Source organism: Phacochoerus africanus, chromosome 12 (assembly GCF_016906955.1).
Source record: "Phacochoerus africanus isolate WHEZ1 chromosome 12, ROS_Pafr_v1, whole genome shotgun sequence".
Taxonomy (NCBI): domain Eukaryota; kingdom Metazoa; phylum Chordata; class Mammalia; order Artiodactyla; family Suidae; genus Phacochoerus; species Phacochoerus africanus.
Genome location: NC_062555.1, coordinates 19,397,126 through 19,414,323, shown reverse-complemented (window position 1 = coordinate 19,414,323; position 17,198 = coordinate 19,397,126). Strand labels below are relative to the sequence as shown.

Below are 17,198 nucleotides of genomic sequence, written 5' to 3'. Positions count from 1 at the left end.
TCTCACCCCGCATGTGCTCACTCCTGTGGCTTTGAACAGGATGGGGCTCTGGGCAGCTTGGACCTCTGCTTTCCAGGTTCCCGTCCCTTGTTCTGAATCTGGGCATGACCTGGCCTCAAACAGAACGCTGGTGCAGAAGGCGGCTGCACCTGAGGAGTCTCTCCCTGCAGTCCTGGGGTTGCAGAGACACTCGCAGAAATCATTTCTCCTGGCCTGGCAAAGAGAGCTGAGCTGCCAGCTTTCCTGTTCTATTTAGTTTCCCCGTTGTGGCTCAGCTGAAACGAACCCAATTAGTATCCATGAGGGCATGAGTTCAATTCCTGGCCTTGCTCCATGGGTTAAGGATCCAACGTTGCTGTGAGCCATGGCATAGGTCACATATGGGGCTTGGATCTTGTGTTGCTGTTGCTGTGGCTGTGGTGTAGGCCGGCAGCTGTAGCTCCAGTTGGACCCCTACTTCCATATGCCTCGGGTGAGGCCCTAAAAATCAAAACTAAATAAATAAACAGCTGGCTAATGGGACTTTCTTTTGCACAGAATAGGCTCACCTTTTCAAAGTCTAGCACTTGGAGTAGAGCTGGAGAAATTCAACAGGCACTAAAATTATTGTGGAGCTACCAGACAGCAGCAGTCAGAGGCCCAGACCTGTGTGGTATCCAGACAGGCCTTTGTGCCCTTCTAGACAGCCCCCTCCTCGGGGCTCAGGGAAACTGTCTGGCTTCTGAGCTCCCAGGAGGTCTGAGGGGTGTGACCTCCCTCCCTCCTTCCCTCCCTCCCTCCACCCAGGCCCAGCCCAGGGCCGCCTATAAAGCTGGCCCAGCCTGGCTCTCAGCACTCCAGCTGGGACCCTCCTGAGCCTCCTCCGGGGGCCACGTCCACTCTGCCCCTCCTTCTCGCCAGCAGCACCATGCGGGCCCTGTGGCTCTGCTGGGCACTCTGGGCACTGCCCCTGGCCGGCCCCGGGGTGGCCCTGACTGAGCAGCAGATCCTGGGCAGCCTGCTGCAGCAGCTGCACCTCAGCGAGGCACCCGCCCTGGACAAGGCCGACGTGGACGGGCTGGTCATCCCTGCCCACGTGCGGGCCCAGTACGTGGCCCTGCTGCAGCGCAGCCACGGGGCCCGCTCCCGGGGGAAGAGGTTCAGCCAGAACTTCCGAGGTGAGGCCCTCCCTCCCTGCTGCAGCCTGGTCCTCGTGGAGGGGGAGGGCTGAGACTGGATGTGGCTGCTCTGGGAGGCTGGCGGGGGGCTCCAGGCCCAGGGGGCGTTGGGGGTGGCGGCGGCGGCGGCAGTGGGGGGGAACCATGGTCCGTGAGGATGGCTGGGCCGGGGCCCTGGTCTCTGCCTGGGCTGAGGGCGCCACCCTTCAGGGCCAGGAGGAGCCGTGCCAGGCCGGACAGACCTCATGGGGTGGGAAAGCACAGCGGAAAAGGGGGACGGGAGAAGACGCACCGTGGAGGTGACTTTGTGCTGGGGACAAAGAGACGGTTGCCTTCGAGCGAAACCACCTCTGGGTTCAGTTCCCAGCTCTGACACTTGCTGTTTCACTTTGGACAAGTCGCCCAACAGCCCTGAGCCTGTTTGTGTTTCTGGAAGTGAGGTCAAATGAGCTCAGACCACCTCCCAGACTTGTAAGGCACCAGGTCTGAATCTGGGCCCCGGGTCTCTGTCTGCACTGAGACCATCACCCCTCGGGGGCAGGAGGAGCTGGGCCATGCTGGATGGGCTCCCAAAGTCAAAGCATCAGAGCAGAGGAGGATGGAGAAGAGAAAGCAGAATTGAAGGGAACAGGCGGGTGAAGCACAAACCCTGGCACAGGCTCAGGGAACTTCTTGGGTTCTGTTTTCACGCTGGCACTTGAGAAAATGCCTTCAGAATCACATTTCTCTGTTTGCTTCTCTGTTTGCTCCTTGGAACACTGGCATGACTATGTCTGACCCATCTTAGCGCTATGAACATTAAAGTCATTTTTGTGGATAGAAATGTATAGAGATAAATCTGGCTTCGGTAACACATATACTAAAATGGGAACCATACAGAGAAGATTAGCATCGCTCCTGGGCAAGGATGACGTGCAAATTCATGAAGTGTTCCATATTTTTAGTTTGGGATTAAGCAGAGGCAAACTGTCATAGGTAGATGGATAAGCAACAAAGCCCTACTTGTTTAGCACAGGGAACTATGTTCAATATCCTGTGATAAACCATGATGGAAAAACATATGAAAAAGAATGTATATTTGGAGTTCCTGTCATGGCTCAGCAGAAACAAATCTGACTAGCATCCATGAGGACACAGATTTAATCCCTGGCTCACTCAGGGGGTTAAGGATCTGGTGTTGCTGTGGCTGTGGTGTAGGCTGGCAGCCTAATTTGACCACTAGCCTGGAAACCTGCAAATGCCACGGGTGTGGCCCTAAACAGACAGAAAAAATTTATAACAATGTATATTTGCATAACTGAATCACTTTGCTGTATAGCAGTAATTAACACAGCGTTGTAAATCAACTATACATTGATAATTTTTTTAAAGGTGTAAGGACTGTGCTAAAGTGTAATACCGAGCTATTCAGCTGTCAGGGATGCAGCCATCCTGAATCCTGTTCAGCCTCTTACCTCCCTGGGCCTGGACTCACCTCCTCAGGGCCCAGAGCTAGACCCAAGGCCAGGTGCCCCCAGGTGAGGATGCTCATTTTCAGCATCTCAGCTGCAGCAGCCCTGTCAGCCCTGCCCCCTTCCCGCTGAGATTGTTACAAACTAGGCCCAGACCCAAGGGGGATTTTCAGGTAAATGGGCTTGGACCAGGGAGACAGAACAGGGGCTGGTCCCTCCCCGCCTGGCCACCCCCTCAATGGCGCTGCCATCCTCAGAGCTCCCCTGGTGGCCAGAGGGGCCCCGCTGACCCCCACTCGTGCCCGCAGAGGTGGTTGGCAGGTTCCTGCTGTCCGAGGCCTCCACGCACCTGCTGGTGTTCGACATGGAGCAGCGGCTGCCGCCCCACAGCGAGCTGGTGCAGGCGGTGCTGCGCCTCTTCCAGGAGCCGGTCCCCAAGGCGGCGCTCCGCCGGCACGAGCGGCTCTTCCCGCGCAGCGACCGCGCCCGGGTCACCGTCCAGTGGCTGCACATCCGCGAGGACGGCTCCAACCGCACCTCCCTCATCGACTCCAGGTGGGGAGCTGGGGGCTGGGGTGCGTTTAGGAGGGAAGAGGCGGGGGCCTGGCCGGGGGCGGGAGGCAGGGAGCGGGGAGAGGGAGGGGCGGCAGGGTCCCGGCCCCGGGGCGGGTGGGAGAGGGGCTCCCGGGGCTGCCCCGAGCCGTCGCAGTCCCCACCGCTCAGCGCGGGCCTGTCTCGCTGTGGTGTCGCAGGCTGGTGTCCATCCACGAGAGCGGCTGGCAGGCCCTGGACGTGACGGAGGCGGTGACCTTCTGGCAGCAGCTGCGCCGGCCCCGGCAGCCGCTGCTGCTGCAGGTGTCTGTGCAGCGGGAGCCCCCGGGCCCGCGGGGCTCGGACGCCCACAGGCTGGTCCGCTTCGCCTCCCAGGGGCCGTCGGGCGGCGGGCAGGGGGAGCCGCAGCTGGAGCTGCACACCCTGGACCTCAGGGACTACGGGTAGGTGCCGGAGCAGGACCCGAGGAGCCTAGGTGGGCCAGGCCCACGTTGACTGGAACCAGTGGGGGAGAGGTGCAGACAGCGGCAGAATGGAACTGATCCTCCACTCTATGTCGGAATTTCTAATGATAGAAATGTTTATTTTTCAGACATCTTATTGAAAATATCTAGATATTTTTTAACGGGTTTTAAGACATCCTTGATACATATACGTTAGTGTAATCATCTATTTTCACTCTCCACCTTTCCCTAATTCTTTGACAAATATTAGCATTATCGGTTACTAAGGCTGAGTAGCTTTCCTCTGGTATTTGTGAGTTCCTTTGTCAGGGGCGGGGGTAGGGGAGACAAATTAGCTTATTGGGGGGGTGGATGGGCTGTGTAGCACAGTGGTTAATGATAGGCCTTTGGGATCATACAGCCTGGGTCGGTTTGGCTTTGCCTTCTTCTGGCTGCAGGGCCTCTGGTGTGTCAGTTAAGACCTTTGGGTCTCTGTCTCCTCATATGTAATGGTGATAATGCTAGAACTTCCTCAAAGTTCATCTGAGGATGAAATGCAGGTACCTTCTGAAATAAAGTACCTAGTTCAGGATCTAGCATAACAGGAGACTCTTATTTATTTATTTATTTGTCTTTTTAGTGCCATATGGACGTTCCCAGGCTAGGGGTTGAATCAGCTGCCAGCCTACGCCACAGCCACATCCACAGCAACATCAGATCCATGCTGCATCTTCAGCCACAGTAAGTGCCAGATCCTTTAACCCACTCGGCAAGGCCAGGGATTGAAACTATGTCCTCATGGATGCTAGTCAGATTTATTTCCGCTAAGCCACAATGGGAGCTCCAGGAGACCTTTAATAAACAGTAACTGACTGATGATTTATGTTTTGGATATGTTTATTCATTCACTACTTATCACAAATATTTAGGTTTTTTTTAAAGCATAATGAGAGATGGAGTTCCCACTGAGGCTCAGCGATAACAAACCTGACTAATATCTATGAGGACTCTGGTTTGATCCCTGGCCCTGCTCAGTGGGTTCAAGGATCCAGCATTGCTGTGAGCTGCAGTGTAGGTTGCAAAAGTGGTTTGGATCTGGTGCTGCTGTGCCTGTGGTGTAGGCCGGCAGCTGCAGCCCTGATTTGACCCCTAGCCTGGGACCTTCCATATGCCTCAGGTGTGGCCCTAAAAATAAATAAATAAATAAATAAATAAATAAATAGAGATGGGTCATCAGTCTCCCTCCAGATGCCCCACTGAGCCCCACCCTGGGCTCCCTGACCTCTGCCCTCCCAGCCGACCTCTGACTCTGGCCCTCCTTGCCTCCCACAGAGCTCAGGGAAATTGTGACCCGAAGGTGCCAGCGACCGAGGGCACCCGCTGCTGCCGCCAGGAGATGTACATTGACCTGCAGGGGATGAAATGGGCTGAGAACTGGGTCCTGGAGCCCCCGGGCTTCCTGGCCTATGAGTGTGTGGGCACCTGCCAGCAGCCCCCCGAGCCCCTGGCCTTCAGGTGGCCATTTCTGGGGCCTCGACAGTGCATCGCCTCGGAGACAACCTCGTTGCCCGTGATCGTCAGCATCCAGGAGGGCGGCAAGCCCAGGCCCCAGGTGGTCAGCCTGCCCAACATGAGGGTGAAGAAGTGCAGCTGTGCCTGGGATGGGGCGCCCGTGCCAAGGAAGCTGGAGCCGTAGGCACAGCGTGCAGCCATGGAAGCCTCTGGCTAGACACATGCACCAAAGCAGGCCTTAACGTAGGTCTTCATTTTCTACTTAACAAGTTACTCCTGCCCCGACTGAGTGCCCCTCTTTTACCTTCCTCATGTGTTCTTCCATTTCTTGTCCTCCTGTCCATCACCCACCCTAAGCACTTACATGAGTAACTAATGCAGCTGGATTCCTGAGCTGTAGAAGGAAAGCCCAGCCTATTGGTAAAGGATGTAGCTGAGCATGGACAGCTTGTCAGCTAGGAGCTTCTGTTCTCCAGCAAATTCTTAGCTGAGTAGGGGACAACACACCCGGCCAGGAGAACTGGGAAAATAGACTGACTTAGTCTATTACAGGATGAATTAAAACAAAACAAAACAAAACAAAACAATCCCCCTAATTCCCCTAGGTAGAGGAGGTCTCAGAAAGAACTCCCATTCACAAACATGTAGACCCATTCTGGGCTCTGGTAAATATTCTTGGGTCCCCATTCCCCTGAGAGAGTGCTAGAAGGGCTATGGAGGGCTTTGGGCTAGAAGCAGTGGGTGAGGAATGAGGACACCTGGTTTCTGGATCTAACAGGGCCATAAACGGTGACCTCACCAAGTGCAGGAGCCTTGGGGCCACCATTTCCTCTGAAAAAGGAGGATTTGAGATCCAGCTCAAGACTTCATTGCCTTGGAGATTGGACAGCCCTAAGCTCAGCCACGCCCCTGCTCCTCTGCAGATGGAGCGTCGCCTGTGCCTACATAGTTATCTCCCCCACTGTTTTAGAGAACTTATCACTAGAACCCACGTGTACTTACATTTTTTTTAACTTAGCAGCCAAAAAATTGAGTAATCTGCTGAAGTAAAATAAAAGTGATGTTGTACTCTGTGTCTGTGTATTTAATTTCTAGTACCTTCTACATAGGAGAGTGGGAGGAATAATGGGGAATGAGAGCAACACAGTGATCTGAAGAAAGGGAGAGACACAAGGACCCCCAACCTCCAGGGGGTGCTGAAGATTGCAATGACATTTTTTTTTTTTTTTGTCTTTTTAGGGCTGCATCCGAGGCATGTGGAAGTTCCCAGGCTAGGGGAATTGGAGCTACAGCTGCCAGCCTACACCACAGTCACAGCAATGCCAGATCCACAGCAATGCCAGTCTGCGACCTACCCCACAGTTCACAGCAACATGGAATCATTTCACTCATTGATCAGGGCCAGGGATCGAACCCATATCCTCATGGATGCTAGTCGGGTTTGTTACTGCTGAGCCACGAAGGGAACTCCCTGCATCGACAGTTTAGATTCCTCTTTCATTTGTAATATTTATATCCCCCAACTCTCATTCAAAAAACAGTATTGTAAAGAGTTCCTGCTGTGGCTCAGCAGGTTAAGAATCCGACTAGTATCCATGAGGATGTGGGTTCGATCCCTGGCCTCTTTCAGTGGGTTGGCAATCTATCCTGCGGTGTAGGTCGAAGATTCGGCTCGGATCTGGTGTTGCTGTGGCTGTGGCATAGGCTGGTAGCTGTAGCTCCAATTCAATCCCTAGCCTGGGAACTTCCATATGACACGGGTACGGCCCTAAAAAACAAAAATAAATAAATAAATAAATAGAATGAATTAAACTAATGTTGATATATGGGAGAGTGGTTAAATTAGTACAGCACATCCCTATAATGTAACAATAATACATTATTACATTATAATACTGTCATATAATAAAACACTAAAATCTTGTTTTATTTTTTATTTTTTGGCCAAGCCCGAGGCATGAAGAGGTTCCTGGGCCAGAGATCAAACCTGAGCCACCAGCTGTAACCATGACAACACCAGATCCTTAATCTGCTGAGTCTGGAGGGACTTATACTAAAATCTTGCTTTAAATAACTTTTCAGTGACACTGGAAAATATTTGTGTATCTAGTGAAGAATTTTCAAAACCATAGGTATATCATTCATTTCCAACGATGGAAAAGGTATGTATGCATAGAAAATAATATGTAAGGAAATAACATCGAAAATATCTGCAAGAAATTATCCTTAGGAAGTATGACCGCGGGTGATTTTGAATTTCTTTTTATATTTTCCAAATTTTTCTCAATATGCATGTATTAACTTCTGTAATCAGAGAAAGTTATAAAAAATTTAATTTTGCTTAATACTAAATATTTAGTACTCTTTTTTTCTTTTTTTTTTTTGGTCTTTCGTGGGCCGCACCTGTGGCATATGGAGGTTCCCAGGCTACGGGTTGAATCAGAGCTGTAGCTGCCAGCCTACACCACAGCCACAGCAACGCGGGATCCAAGCCACGTCTGCAACCCACACCACAGCTCACAGCAACACCAGATCCTTAACCCACTGAGCAACGCCAGAGATTGAACCCACAAAGTCATGGCTACTAGTCGGGTTCGTTAACCACTGAGCCACGAGGGGAGCTCCAGTACTCACTTTTAAGGGTGCAGAAACTCAAGAACTGGGGACTTGTCCAGGAATGTGACCAACTAGAGAAAAATTGCAGAAAATAGCCCACTGCTGGGGGTATGGGTGTGGATTACAGGGAAAGAACTGTAGAAAAACTGATAGGCTCTGACCTACTAATGGTCTCTCTGGCTCTTCTGACTCTGTAGGACGCCACCTCCTTCCTCTCTTTTTTTGTCACCTGATCCCGTAATACTTATATTTACTACTGATGAAAAGTAAACATCACATTTGCGGAACTTTTGAAAGTAGCGGAGATCGAGGGATACTTTAGTCAGGTCCTAAGGAGCCCATCATTTTCTGAGCAGAAGAACTGATCCTATCTGCAGTCTAGTTAAAACCAATAGCTTGAACCACGCAAATTCACGTGAAAAACCGCGGCGGCCCCCAGGGGGGGCCTCCCAGCTCCAAACCAGGTAATCCCCCAGCGCACAGAGGAGCCTGGCTTGGAGCCCTCAGGTCTCTACGCTCCACATTCATCCCCTCAAATCAGCAACCTGGAGAATTCCTCTTGCCCATTGGGGGCAGCTGACGGCCTGCACCAGGCATAACTAGACAGACCTCCGCCTGGCTTCAGCCTTGAGCCAGGGGCGGGTCCCGAAAGCCCTGGGGTGGGGGCCAGGTCCCAGGCCAGCTGAGATCTCGGCTTCACGCGCAGGGTCCTAGGTTCCGCCTTACATTCCCGTGAGCAGGAGGCGGGCATAAGGTTCCGTCCCGGCTTGCGGATTGGCCGCTCCGGCGGGGCGTGGCCACGTGGGGCCCTGTGGCGCGGTCCCAGAATGAGGGAGTGAGGAGTCGGCTGGGGGACCCGTCCCGGAAGTTGCCGCCTACCCCCAGGATCCGGCTCCGGGGCGCATCGCCCGCTCAGTTCTCCGCTTTTCGCCTCTCCTCGCTGCGCGGACTCCCCCGGCTGCTCGGCAGACGCGGAGCGAACCATGAGCGTGGGCTTCATCGGCGCCGGCCAGCTGGCCTGCGCCCTGGCGCGGGGCTTCACGGCTGCAGGTGAGCGTGTGGAGGCGGGAGGCGGCCGCGCGGGCGGTTCGTAGCTTAGGCGGTGAACGTGAATGATTGAAGAAAGGGGAATTTGCATCTGCTGGGGAAGAAGAGACTCCTCTTAAGCCTGCAAAAGTGATTGAGAGGGAGGAGAACGCCAGCAACCGTCTCCACAACGGAGCGTTGTAGGTTTTGATTCTGCTTTCCCAGGGAACGCATGGGAACGTGATAGACCGGGACCCTCAGTTAAAAAGCCTTACCTTCTGCAGGCATCCTGTCGGCTCACAAGATAATAGCCAGCTCCCCGGAAATGGACCTGCCCACGGTGGCCGCGCTCAGGGTAGGTGGGGCAGAGGGATGTTGGAAGGAGGGTGGAGGCCCAGGGCAAGGATGGCCTCATGAGCTGAGACTCTGTGCTGGTCCACGGCCGCGCATTGAGCTTCCCTCTGGGAGCATGACAAATTTCCGTCTTCCTTGGGGCAGTTCAGGGTGGTGGGAGCCACAGACACAGACTTGGGTTCAAATTCAGACACTGGGGTTGTGAGAAGGTTAATTCAGGTTTTAATGTGTGGAAAGTACCTGACACCTAGTAGGTACCCAATAAAATACTCACTTTCCTTCATCAAGTGGCCTTAAGCTACTTGGCTACTCTGGGCCTCAGTTTCCTCATTTATAAAATGGAGACCACAGCAGCCACTTTGCTGAGCTATTCTGAGGCATAAGTGAGCCTGTTGGGAAAGAACCTGGCAAATTAGTTGTTCCTTTCTCTAAAAAAAGAACATCCCGGAATTCCCATTGTGGCTCAGCCGTTTACTGTGTTGGCATAGTATCCATGAGGATGTGGATTTGATCCCTGGCTTCGCTCAGTGGGTTAAGGGTCTGGTGTTGCTGTGAGCTGTGGTGTAGGTCACAGATGCAGCTTGGATCCCTTGTGGCTGTGGCGTAGGCCAGCAGCTGCAGCTCCGATTCTACCTCCAGCCTGGGAGCCTCCATATGCTGCACCTGTGACCTTAAAAAGAAGAAGAAGAAGAAAAGAACATCCCTAGTCTTCACCCCAAATCTGGGCGGTGTGGGAGAGAATGTGTAATGGGGGACAGGCAGTGTCTGTGCCTGGGGTGGCCAACCTTACTAGCACTGGAGGGCCCTGATACTGAGTTTGGAGTTTTAAAGGGATGGGCATCAGGCAGCCCACCCCTGGACCTTGCAGTATGATGACCTATCCAGTGTTAGGATAGGGTCCTGCTTCTGACCATTGGGCACTGGCATTTCAGCTTTCCCTTTGCCCCTTTCCAGCCATGGAGCTGCCTTACCTGGCAGAGGGATTCCTTGAGTGCAGAGAAGTGGAAGGGATGGGGGACAGGGATTTGCTGGTTGCCATGGAGAAGCTTGTCCAGATCTAGCATCTGTGTGCTCACTTGCCCAGGAGCCACAGTGGAAAACTTTGTGCCATTGAGGGCACAGGGCAGGGGATTCCAGGCTGCAACTGGCAGAGTGGGCGGGGCAAAGGTTCAGCTGCTCCTGGGGACGGCCTGGGCCTGGGGAGGCTGCCCCACACCCTGAGCCCAGCAGTCTCCTCTTGCAGAAGATGGGGGTGAACCTGACCCGGAGCAACAAGGAGACGGTGAGGCACAGCGACGTCCTGTTCCTGGCCGTGAAGCCACACATCATCCCCTTCATCCTGGACGAGATTGGGGCCGATGTCCAGGCCAGGCACATTGTGGTCTCCTGTGCGGCCGGTGTCACCATCAGCTCTGTGGAGAAGGTGCCCATCTCAGACCTGGTGCCCCTGTGTGAGGGGAGGGGTGGATGCTCATGGGACTGGCAGCTCACTCGTCCCTCTCCTGCCCCAGAAACTGCAGGCGTTCCAGCCGGCGCCCAAGGTCATCCGCTGTATGACCAACACGCCCGTGGTGGTGCGGGAGGGCGCCACGGTGTACGCCACGGGCACGCATGCCCTGGTGGAGGACGGGCAGCTCCTGGAGCAGCTCATGAGCAGCGTGGGCTTCTGCACCGAGGTGGAGGAGGACCTGATTGATGCCGTCACAGGCCTCAGTGGCAGTGGGCCTGCCTATGTGAGGCTCAGCCTTCCCAGGACCCAGGGGCACAGGGTGGGAGGGCAGACGGGCTGTGGGTGTTGCCCACCTCTGGGGCGAGGCTGCCTGGTGGAGGAGGTCGACCCTGGGGGCTCGTTCCCATCACGCGGGAAGGCGGACCCTGGGCCCGCCCCTGAGTGCCCGCTGCCCCTGGACTCGGTGCATGTCTCCACAGGCGTTCATGGCCCTGGACGCCCTGGCCGATGGTGGGGTGAAGATGGGGCTGCCGCGGCGCCTGGCCGTCCGACTGGGGGCCCAGGCCTTGCTGGTCAGTATCTTCCCCTGTGTGTCCTGGACCATGGTATGGGGCCGGGGTTCCGGGGGTCACAGAGCTGAGGCAGGGCTGGGTCGGGAGGGTGGGGTGGAGTGGGGGAGGCGCAGCGGGTGTGGAGAAGCCTGCGTTAAGGGGCCACAGCAAGGGGTACCAGCTGTTTTTTCCTCCAACGCCCCCTCCTGCCCTAGGGTGCTGCCAAGATGCTGCTGGACTCTGAGCAGCATCCGGGCCAGCTCAAGGACAATGTCTGCTCCCCCGGGGGGGCCACCATCCATGCTCTGCACTTTCTAGAGAGCGGCGGCTTCCGCTCCCTGCTCATCAATGCCGTGGAGGCCTCCTGCATCCGCACAAGGTGGGTCGCTCTCCGTGGCCTCAGGCCCTCCACTCGCAGCCAGCCTCAGTCCGGGCTGCATGCTGACTTGCCGAACTTGCCGTCTTTGGTCCCGGCAGTGGTGCTGGAGTCTGTGCTCTGTTAACGACCATGCTTAGTAGACTTTATTAGCTAAGAGTTTGCAGACCTTACTTCATGGAATTCTCACCCTTCTGGGAGCTGGGATTAGCTTTGACTTACAGGTGCAGAACTTGAGGCTCAGGGGCAACAGCTTTCCCAAGGTCACTCAGCCAGTAAGTGATTGGAGGCAGGATTCATCTTCAGGTCTTTCGCCCTGGATCCTGTCATTTTCCACACTCTCTCCCCATCCGATCGAGAAGACCACTCGAAGGTCTCCGCCTGTGTAGTAACCTGTACTTAGTTAAGTAGCACGTCTGAGCAGCCTGCGGGGAATGTTTGGTTTGGGTGGCATCGCTCAACTGGGGTTGGAGGTTAAGCGATGAGGAAGCCTTGCGAAGCTCTGGCTCCTCCTTCACCGCCTCGGGGCTTTGTCTGCAGAGAGCTGCAGTCCATGGCGGACCAAGAAAAGATCCCCGCAGCTGCCCTCAAGAAGACCCTCCTGGACAGAGTGAAGCTGGAGTCCCCCACGGTGTCCACGTTGACCCCCTCCAGCTCCGGGAAGCTCCTCACAAGAAGCCCAGCCCCAGGAGGCAAGAAGGACTGAGGCTGCCTCGGGCGACCCTCCTCTCTGACCAGACCCTCGGCCGAGGGGGCCGCGCAGGGCCAGGGTGGGCTCAGGGAGTCTTCAGGTCCTTGTGATAAAACCTCCTGAAACCTGTTCGGACCAGGCAGCGCTAGTTTCCCCTCGTGTCTCACGCTGGAAGGTGCTCTGACGTGGTGATGCTAAGAAGCAGGTACAGCCCAACACGCCGCACACGGGTGGAAGAGAGAGGCTGGCAGTCCCGTCAGAGCCCCGGCTCCGCGGGGAGGGCTGAGGCCCCTTCACCTGGGATCCTCCAGCTGGAGCCCAGGGCAGAGTTCCTTTGATGCTAAGTCAAGGCAAGTGACTTGGAATTACCACACTTAATCAGAGAGGCACATATTAGTCTGTGTTAGATTTAACTCTTGCTTCATAGATGTACAGTGGAAAAAGTGTCATTCAATGCTGTTAAGATTAGCTGCTTTAATAAAGTGTTATTTTTTAGCACCCTCCTTTTCTTATGCTTGGTCATAAGTCATTCAGGAGCACTCTGAGGCCCTTGCCAGCTGCTCCCAGCTTCCGCAGGAGAGCACTGTCTCAAGGCAAGAGCTAGGAGTTGCCTGGTGGCCTAGCGGTTAAGGATTTGGATCCCCTGTTGCTGTGGCCATGGCGTAGGCTGACAGCTGCAGCTCTGATTTGATCCCTAGCCTGGGAACCCCCATATTCTTTGGGTGCGGCCCTAAAAAACAACAAACAAAAAGCGTCCCCCCCTGCCTCCCACTTGTAGGCTGAGTGGGACACAAACACACCCTCCTTCATCCTTGTCCCTAGATGACTGTTACTAAGCAACACTCTGGGAGGGACATGAGAGCCTGAGTGCATGTCCCTCATGGTAAACAGGCCCTTCTGTGTATCTAAGCAAGTACCAAAAGCCTTGACCCGGGCTTTACTTTTACCAATAAACCAGAACAGGAGTTCCCTGGTGGTGCAGTAGGTTAAGGACCCAACATTGTCACTGCTGTGGCTCAGGTTGCTGCTGTGGTGTAGCTGCTGTGGTATAGGTTTGATGCATGGCCTGGGGACTTTTTGTTTGCTTGTTTTGGGGGGCCAATTCTGGATCCTTAACTCACTGAGCAAGGCTAGGGATTGAAACTGAATCCTCATGAATACTAGTTGGGTTCTTAACCCCCTGAGCTACAATGGGAACTCTTAGTTAATAAATTTCTGGTAACAGAAGGAACAAAGGCCTGGGTTCTAATCTTCACTGACCAGATGACCTTGGGCAGGTTATTCATCTCTTTTGGTTTCAGTTTATTATTTCATTAAAATGGAAAAATAGCCATCACTGCCTATGCTTCTCCCAGTGAGGTCGTTGCTTTGGGTAAAGCTTTAGCGAAGCCTGAGTCACAGTACAGCCTCGTGGCATCTCAGCAGATGACATGGTTACCCTGACAGTGGTGTCCATCCCCCAACCCTCAACCCCCCTCACTCCCACCCCACCCCATCCCCATCTCCATCTCCCGCCTTCTCCTCTCCCCCTCTTTCTGCAACCCCCCATTGCAAGCTTTCTTCTCTCTTGAGATGGAAAGCCTGGCCAACATTCCTTGTCAAGCAGCTTCTCTTTTATAACCTAAAACATAGAAACTTCCTTAATAAGCTAACATGTTTTCTTCCTTGGTGCCAGGCACACAAGATCTCATCTAAGTTAATAAATACGATGTAGCTATTAGTTCCCCATTTTATGGATGGGAACACTGAGGCCTGGAGTTGTCATGGACACCGCCAGTGAAGGGAAAGGCCTGGGTGCCCTGTCCAGCCTCTGGCGGGGATGGCTGCCCTCACTGCTCTGAGGGGCCCTCCTGCCAGAAGACAAGGAACCACCAGGAAACTAGGCTGGCTGAGGAGAGGGGATGCAGGCAGAGGGCAAGGTGTAGGGGTCCCTGGCAGGTGCCTGGGGGAAAGGGACCCAGCACACAGGACCTACCTCATTACAGCCTTCAGTGGGGGTGGGGGACCTTGCCTCTGAGGGTATGGTGCCACTGGGAAACCCACTCAGAGTAGACATTTTATGGGGTTTTAAAATTCACATCCCAGCCTCATGGTTTCCTTAATCCACTGTGCCTAGGCTGGGGATAGAACCTGTGTCCCAGGGCTCCTAGGACAACACCAATCCTGTTGCATCACAATGGGAACTCGAAGAGGTCAACATTTTAATTTTTTCTCTTTAGTATGGAAGCAAATACAACGTCATTTTGAATTAAGGGAAAAGAATGACCAAAGAACATTATGGACTTCCTTTCCCAGTGCCACTGCCCACATCCCCCTCAAAGGCCCCCTTGGTTCTACCCACGGGCCTGTCTCTGCTGAACCCCTGCCCCCCATAGTCTTGCTCACACACCCCCTCTCCTTGGCCTCCTGCTCTCAGCCCTTCCTTGGTCCTTAGCATCCTGGATCTCACTCTGTTATTTTCTTATGAACGCAGTACTTTGCTCGTTGGTGTGCTCTTGTGCTGGCCAGGAGCCAGCCTTCATATCCGATAGGATTCTCACCAGATCTTGAGAGGCAGATGGGTAGGGTGTGGGCACCCACATCTCGCTCAGGAGGAGCCAAGGCGGCCGGGGGACCTTTTTTTTTGGCTGCGCACCAGGGCACGTGGAAGTTTCCCCTGTCAGGGATTGAACCCCCAACCACGCAGTGATCTGAGCCGCTGCAGTGACAAGGCTGGGTCCTTAACCCGCTGAGCCACAGAGGAACTCTGATTCCAAGTCCTCTTTCCAGTTTCCCCCACTCATTTCACAGATGGATTCTGTAGGTGGCTCCTAAAAATACCCTTCACAGGCAGGCCCCCTGGGAAAGCTTGTCCTGGCTGCCCAGGCCCCTTCCGCCTGATGGCCCTGCCGCAGAGGAAAGGCTCCCCTGCGCCACTAGAGGGCGCCAGGCGCCAGCGGCCGAGCACCCAGGCCACCCCGAGTGCCTATGCCCAGAGGAGAAACCCTGTCAGGGACGCTGATGCAGCTCGGTGCCCCGTGTGCCAGCTGCGGCAGGTGACTTCATGTATTCGCTTTATAAAGCAGCTTCAGTGTTGGTTTCAGGGCTTGAATCTTCTTCCTTTGAGCAGCTTTTGCCCTCTTCCCCTCAGCATCGTCGTTCCTGGTGGGAGAAGCAGGACGGCTGGCTGCCTACACCTGGGGCTCTCCTCTGGGCACCTAGGTAGAGAGAGAGAAACCTTCTCGAAGGCCCCTGTGTCCAGGCTTCTCATAGGACATCTCAGTGAATACACTCAACTTTTGCTCAAGAAGAGGCCTTGAGGAAGTTCCCATTGTGGCTCAGCCGGTTAAAAATCCAACTAGTATCCGTGAGGATGGGGGTTCGAACCCTGGCCCCACTCAGTGGGTTAAGGATCCTACGTTGTCAGGAACCGTGGTGTAGGTCCCAGACACAGCTTGGATCCCACGTTGCTGTGGCTGTGGCGTAGGCCAGGAGCTGCAGCTCTGATTTGACCCCTAGCCTGGGAACCTCTATATGCTGCAGGGGAAAAAAAAAAAAGGCCTTGAATAAATATATACTAGGGATGTAATGTACAATGTGATAAAGATAATTAACATTGCTGAATGTTATAGGTGAAAATTAAAAGGGTAAATCCTAGGGAGGGAAGAATTGGAAGATTGGGATTAGCAGAGGCAAGCTGTTATATATAGGATGGATACACAACAAAGCCCTATTCCCAAAGCTATAGTATAGCACAGGGAACTATAATCAATATCCTGTGATAAACAATAATGGAAAAGAATGTGAAAATAATATATACATATAACTGAATGACTGCTTTACAACAGAAATTAATACAACATTGTAAATCAACTATACTTCAATAAAAATATATATTTATATATACACCAGAGCCACAGCAATGCCAGATCCGAGCCATGTCTGCGACTTACACCACAGCTCACGGCAACGCTGGATCCTTAACCCCTGAGCAAGGCCAGGGATCGACCCCGCAACCTCATGGTTCCTAGTCAGATTCGATTCCGCTGTGTCACAAAGGAAACTCCAATAAAAATATTTTAAAAAGAGTAAATCCTGGCGTTCCCGTCGTGGCGCAGTGGTTAACAAATCCGACTAGGAACCATGAGGTTGCGGATTCGGTCCCTGCCCTTGCTCAGTGGGTGAAGGATCCGGCGTTGCCGTGAGCTGTGGTGTAGGTTGCAGACGCGGCTCGGATCCCGCGTTGCTGTGGCTCTGGCGTAGGCCGGTGGCTACAGCTCTGATTCAACCCCTAGCCTGGGAACCTCCATATGCCGAGGGAGCGGCCCAAGAAATAGCAACAACAACAACAGCAACAACAACAACAACAACAACAACAACAACAACAACAACAACAACAAAAAAGACAAAAAAAGGAGTAAATCCTAAGAGTTCACATCACAAGGCAAAAAATTCTTTCCCTATTTTTTTCTTTACTGTCTTTAATATCTATGTGAGATGATGGATTACCTATTGTGGAAATCATTTCATGATGTCTCAATTCTATCTCAATAAAACTGGGGAGAAAAAAGAGGCCTTGAGTGATCCCGTAGTAGCCTTGTGACCTTGGGCAAGTTCCTTACCCTCCAGGAACTTAATCTGCTGCATAAGGATGATAACAGTCCCCACCTGGAAGATGCTGATTAAATGAGATAAAAGGCTGGGCTGGGTGTCTGGCAGGAGGTGAGCACTAATGATGGAGGTGGTGGTTGTTTTTAGTACAATCATGAGGCATCTGAAGCTCAGAGAAGTTTGGCAGGAGGACAGGTCCCAGAAGCAGGGCCTGGTGGAGCCAGAATCAGGCTCTGGGCTGGGCCTGCCCAGGGTTCCTGTTCTCTGGGCACCACTGGCCCCAGGCCCGGTTCTCAAACCAGTTGGCTACCTGCCTTTTTTAACCAAGGGAAATGTAGAGGAAACTAGCATTTACTGAATTCTATTTCCACTTACCCTTGACTCTAAAATGTGGACCCCAGGCCTGCCCTTAACCCATGTGCACTCCCT

General features: G+C 53.6%; 2 protein-coding genes and 1 non-coding gene across 4 annotated transcripts; all 3 read left to right on the top strand.

Annotated features, from left to right (window-relative positions):
- The first annotated feature begins 486 nt into the window (after positions 1-486).
- LEFTY2 (left-right determination factor 2) lies at positions 487-6,130 on the top strand. The gene is made up of 4 exons (XM_047755465.1): positions 487-1,157; positions 2,917-3,163; positions 3,361-3,603; positions 4,936-6,130. Exons 1-4 carry the CDS (start codon positions 908-910, stop codon positions 5,297-5,299), a joined length of 1,104 nt encoding a protein of 367 aa, XP_047611421.1. The 5' UTR covers positions 487-907; the 3' UTR covers positions 5,300-6,130.
- Positions 1,996-2,099, top strand: LOC125113105 (U6 spliceosomal RNA). The gene has a single exon (XR_007131336.1). It is a non-coding gene; the product is annotated as a U6 spliceosomal RNA (small nuclear RNA).
- Positions 6,131-8,587: 2,457 nt separating the features above from the next.
- Positions 8,588-12,682, top strand: PYCR2 (pyrroline-5-carboxylate reductase 2). 2 transcript variants are annotated; one of them, XM_047755125.1, is made up of 7 exons: positions 8,588-8,781; positions 9,042-9,112; positions 10,358-10,534; positions 10,623-10,844; positions 11,041-11,133; positions 11,328-11,491; positions 12,029-12,682. In XM_047755125.1, the coding sequence occupies exons 1-7, from the start codon at positions 8,715-8,717 to the stop codon at positions 12,192-12,194; spliced, it is 960 nt and encodes a 319-aa protein (XP_047611081.1). In that variant the 5' UTR covers positions 8,588-8,714; the 3' UTR covers positions 12,195-12,682. The 2 variants fall into 2 exon arrangements, with proteins under 2 accessions (XP_047611081.1, XP_047611080.1); XM_047755124.1 differs by having other exon boundaries at positions 10,355-10,534.
- The last annotated feature ends 4,516 nt before the right edge of the window (positions 12,683-17,198 follow it).

Coding starts and splice junctions, on each gene's coding strand:
- PYCR2 (XM_047755124.1), top strand. CDS start 8,715: ATGAGCGTGGGCTTCATCGGCGCCGGCCAGCTGGCCTGCGCCCTGGCG. Junction 8,782..9,041: donor GCGGGGCTTCACGGCTGCAG/GTGAGCGTGTGG, acceptor TACCTTCTGCAG/GCATCCTGTCGGCTCACAAG. Junction 11,492..12,028: donor GCCTCCTGCATCCGCACAAG/GTGGGTCGCTCT, acceptor CTTTGTCTGCAG/AGAGCTGCAGTCCATGGCGG.
- LEFTY2 (XM_047755465.1), top strand. CDS start 908: ATGCGGGCCCTGTGGCTCTGCTGGGCACTCTGGGCACTGCCCCTGGCC. Junction 1,158..2,916: donor GTTCAGCCAGAACTTCCGAG/GTGAGGCCCTCC, acceptor TCGTGCCCGCAG/AGGTGGTTGGCAGGTTCCTG. Junction 3,164..3,360: donor ACCTCCCTCATCGACTCCAG/GTGGGGAGCTGG, acceptor GTGGTGTCGCAG/GCTGGTGTCCATCCACGAGA.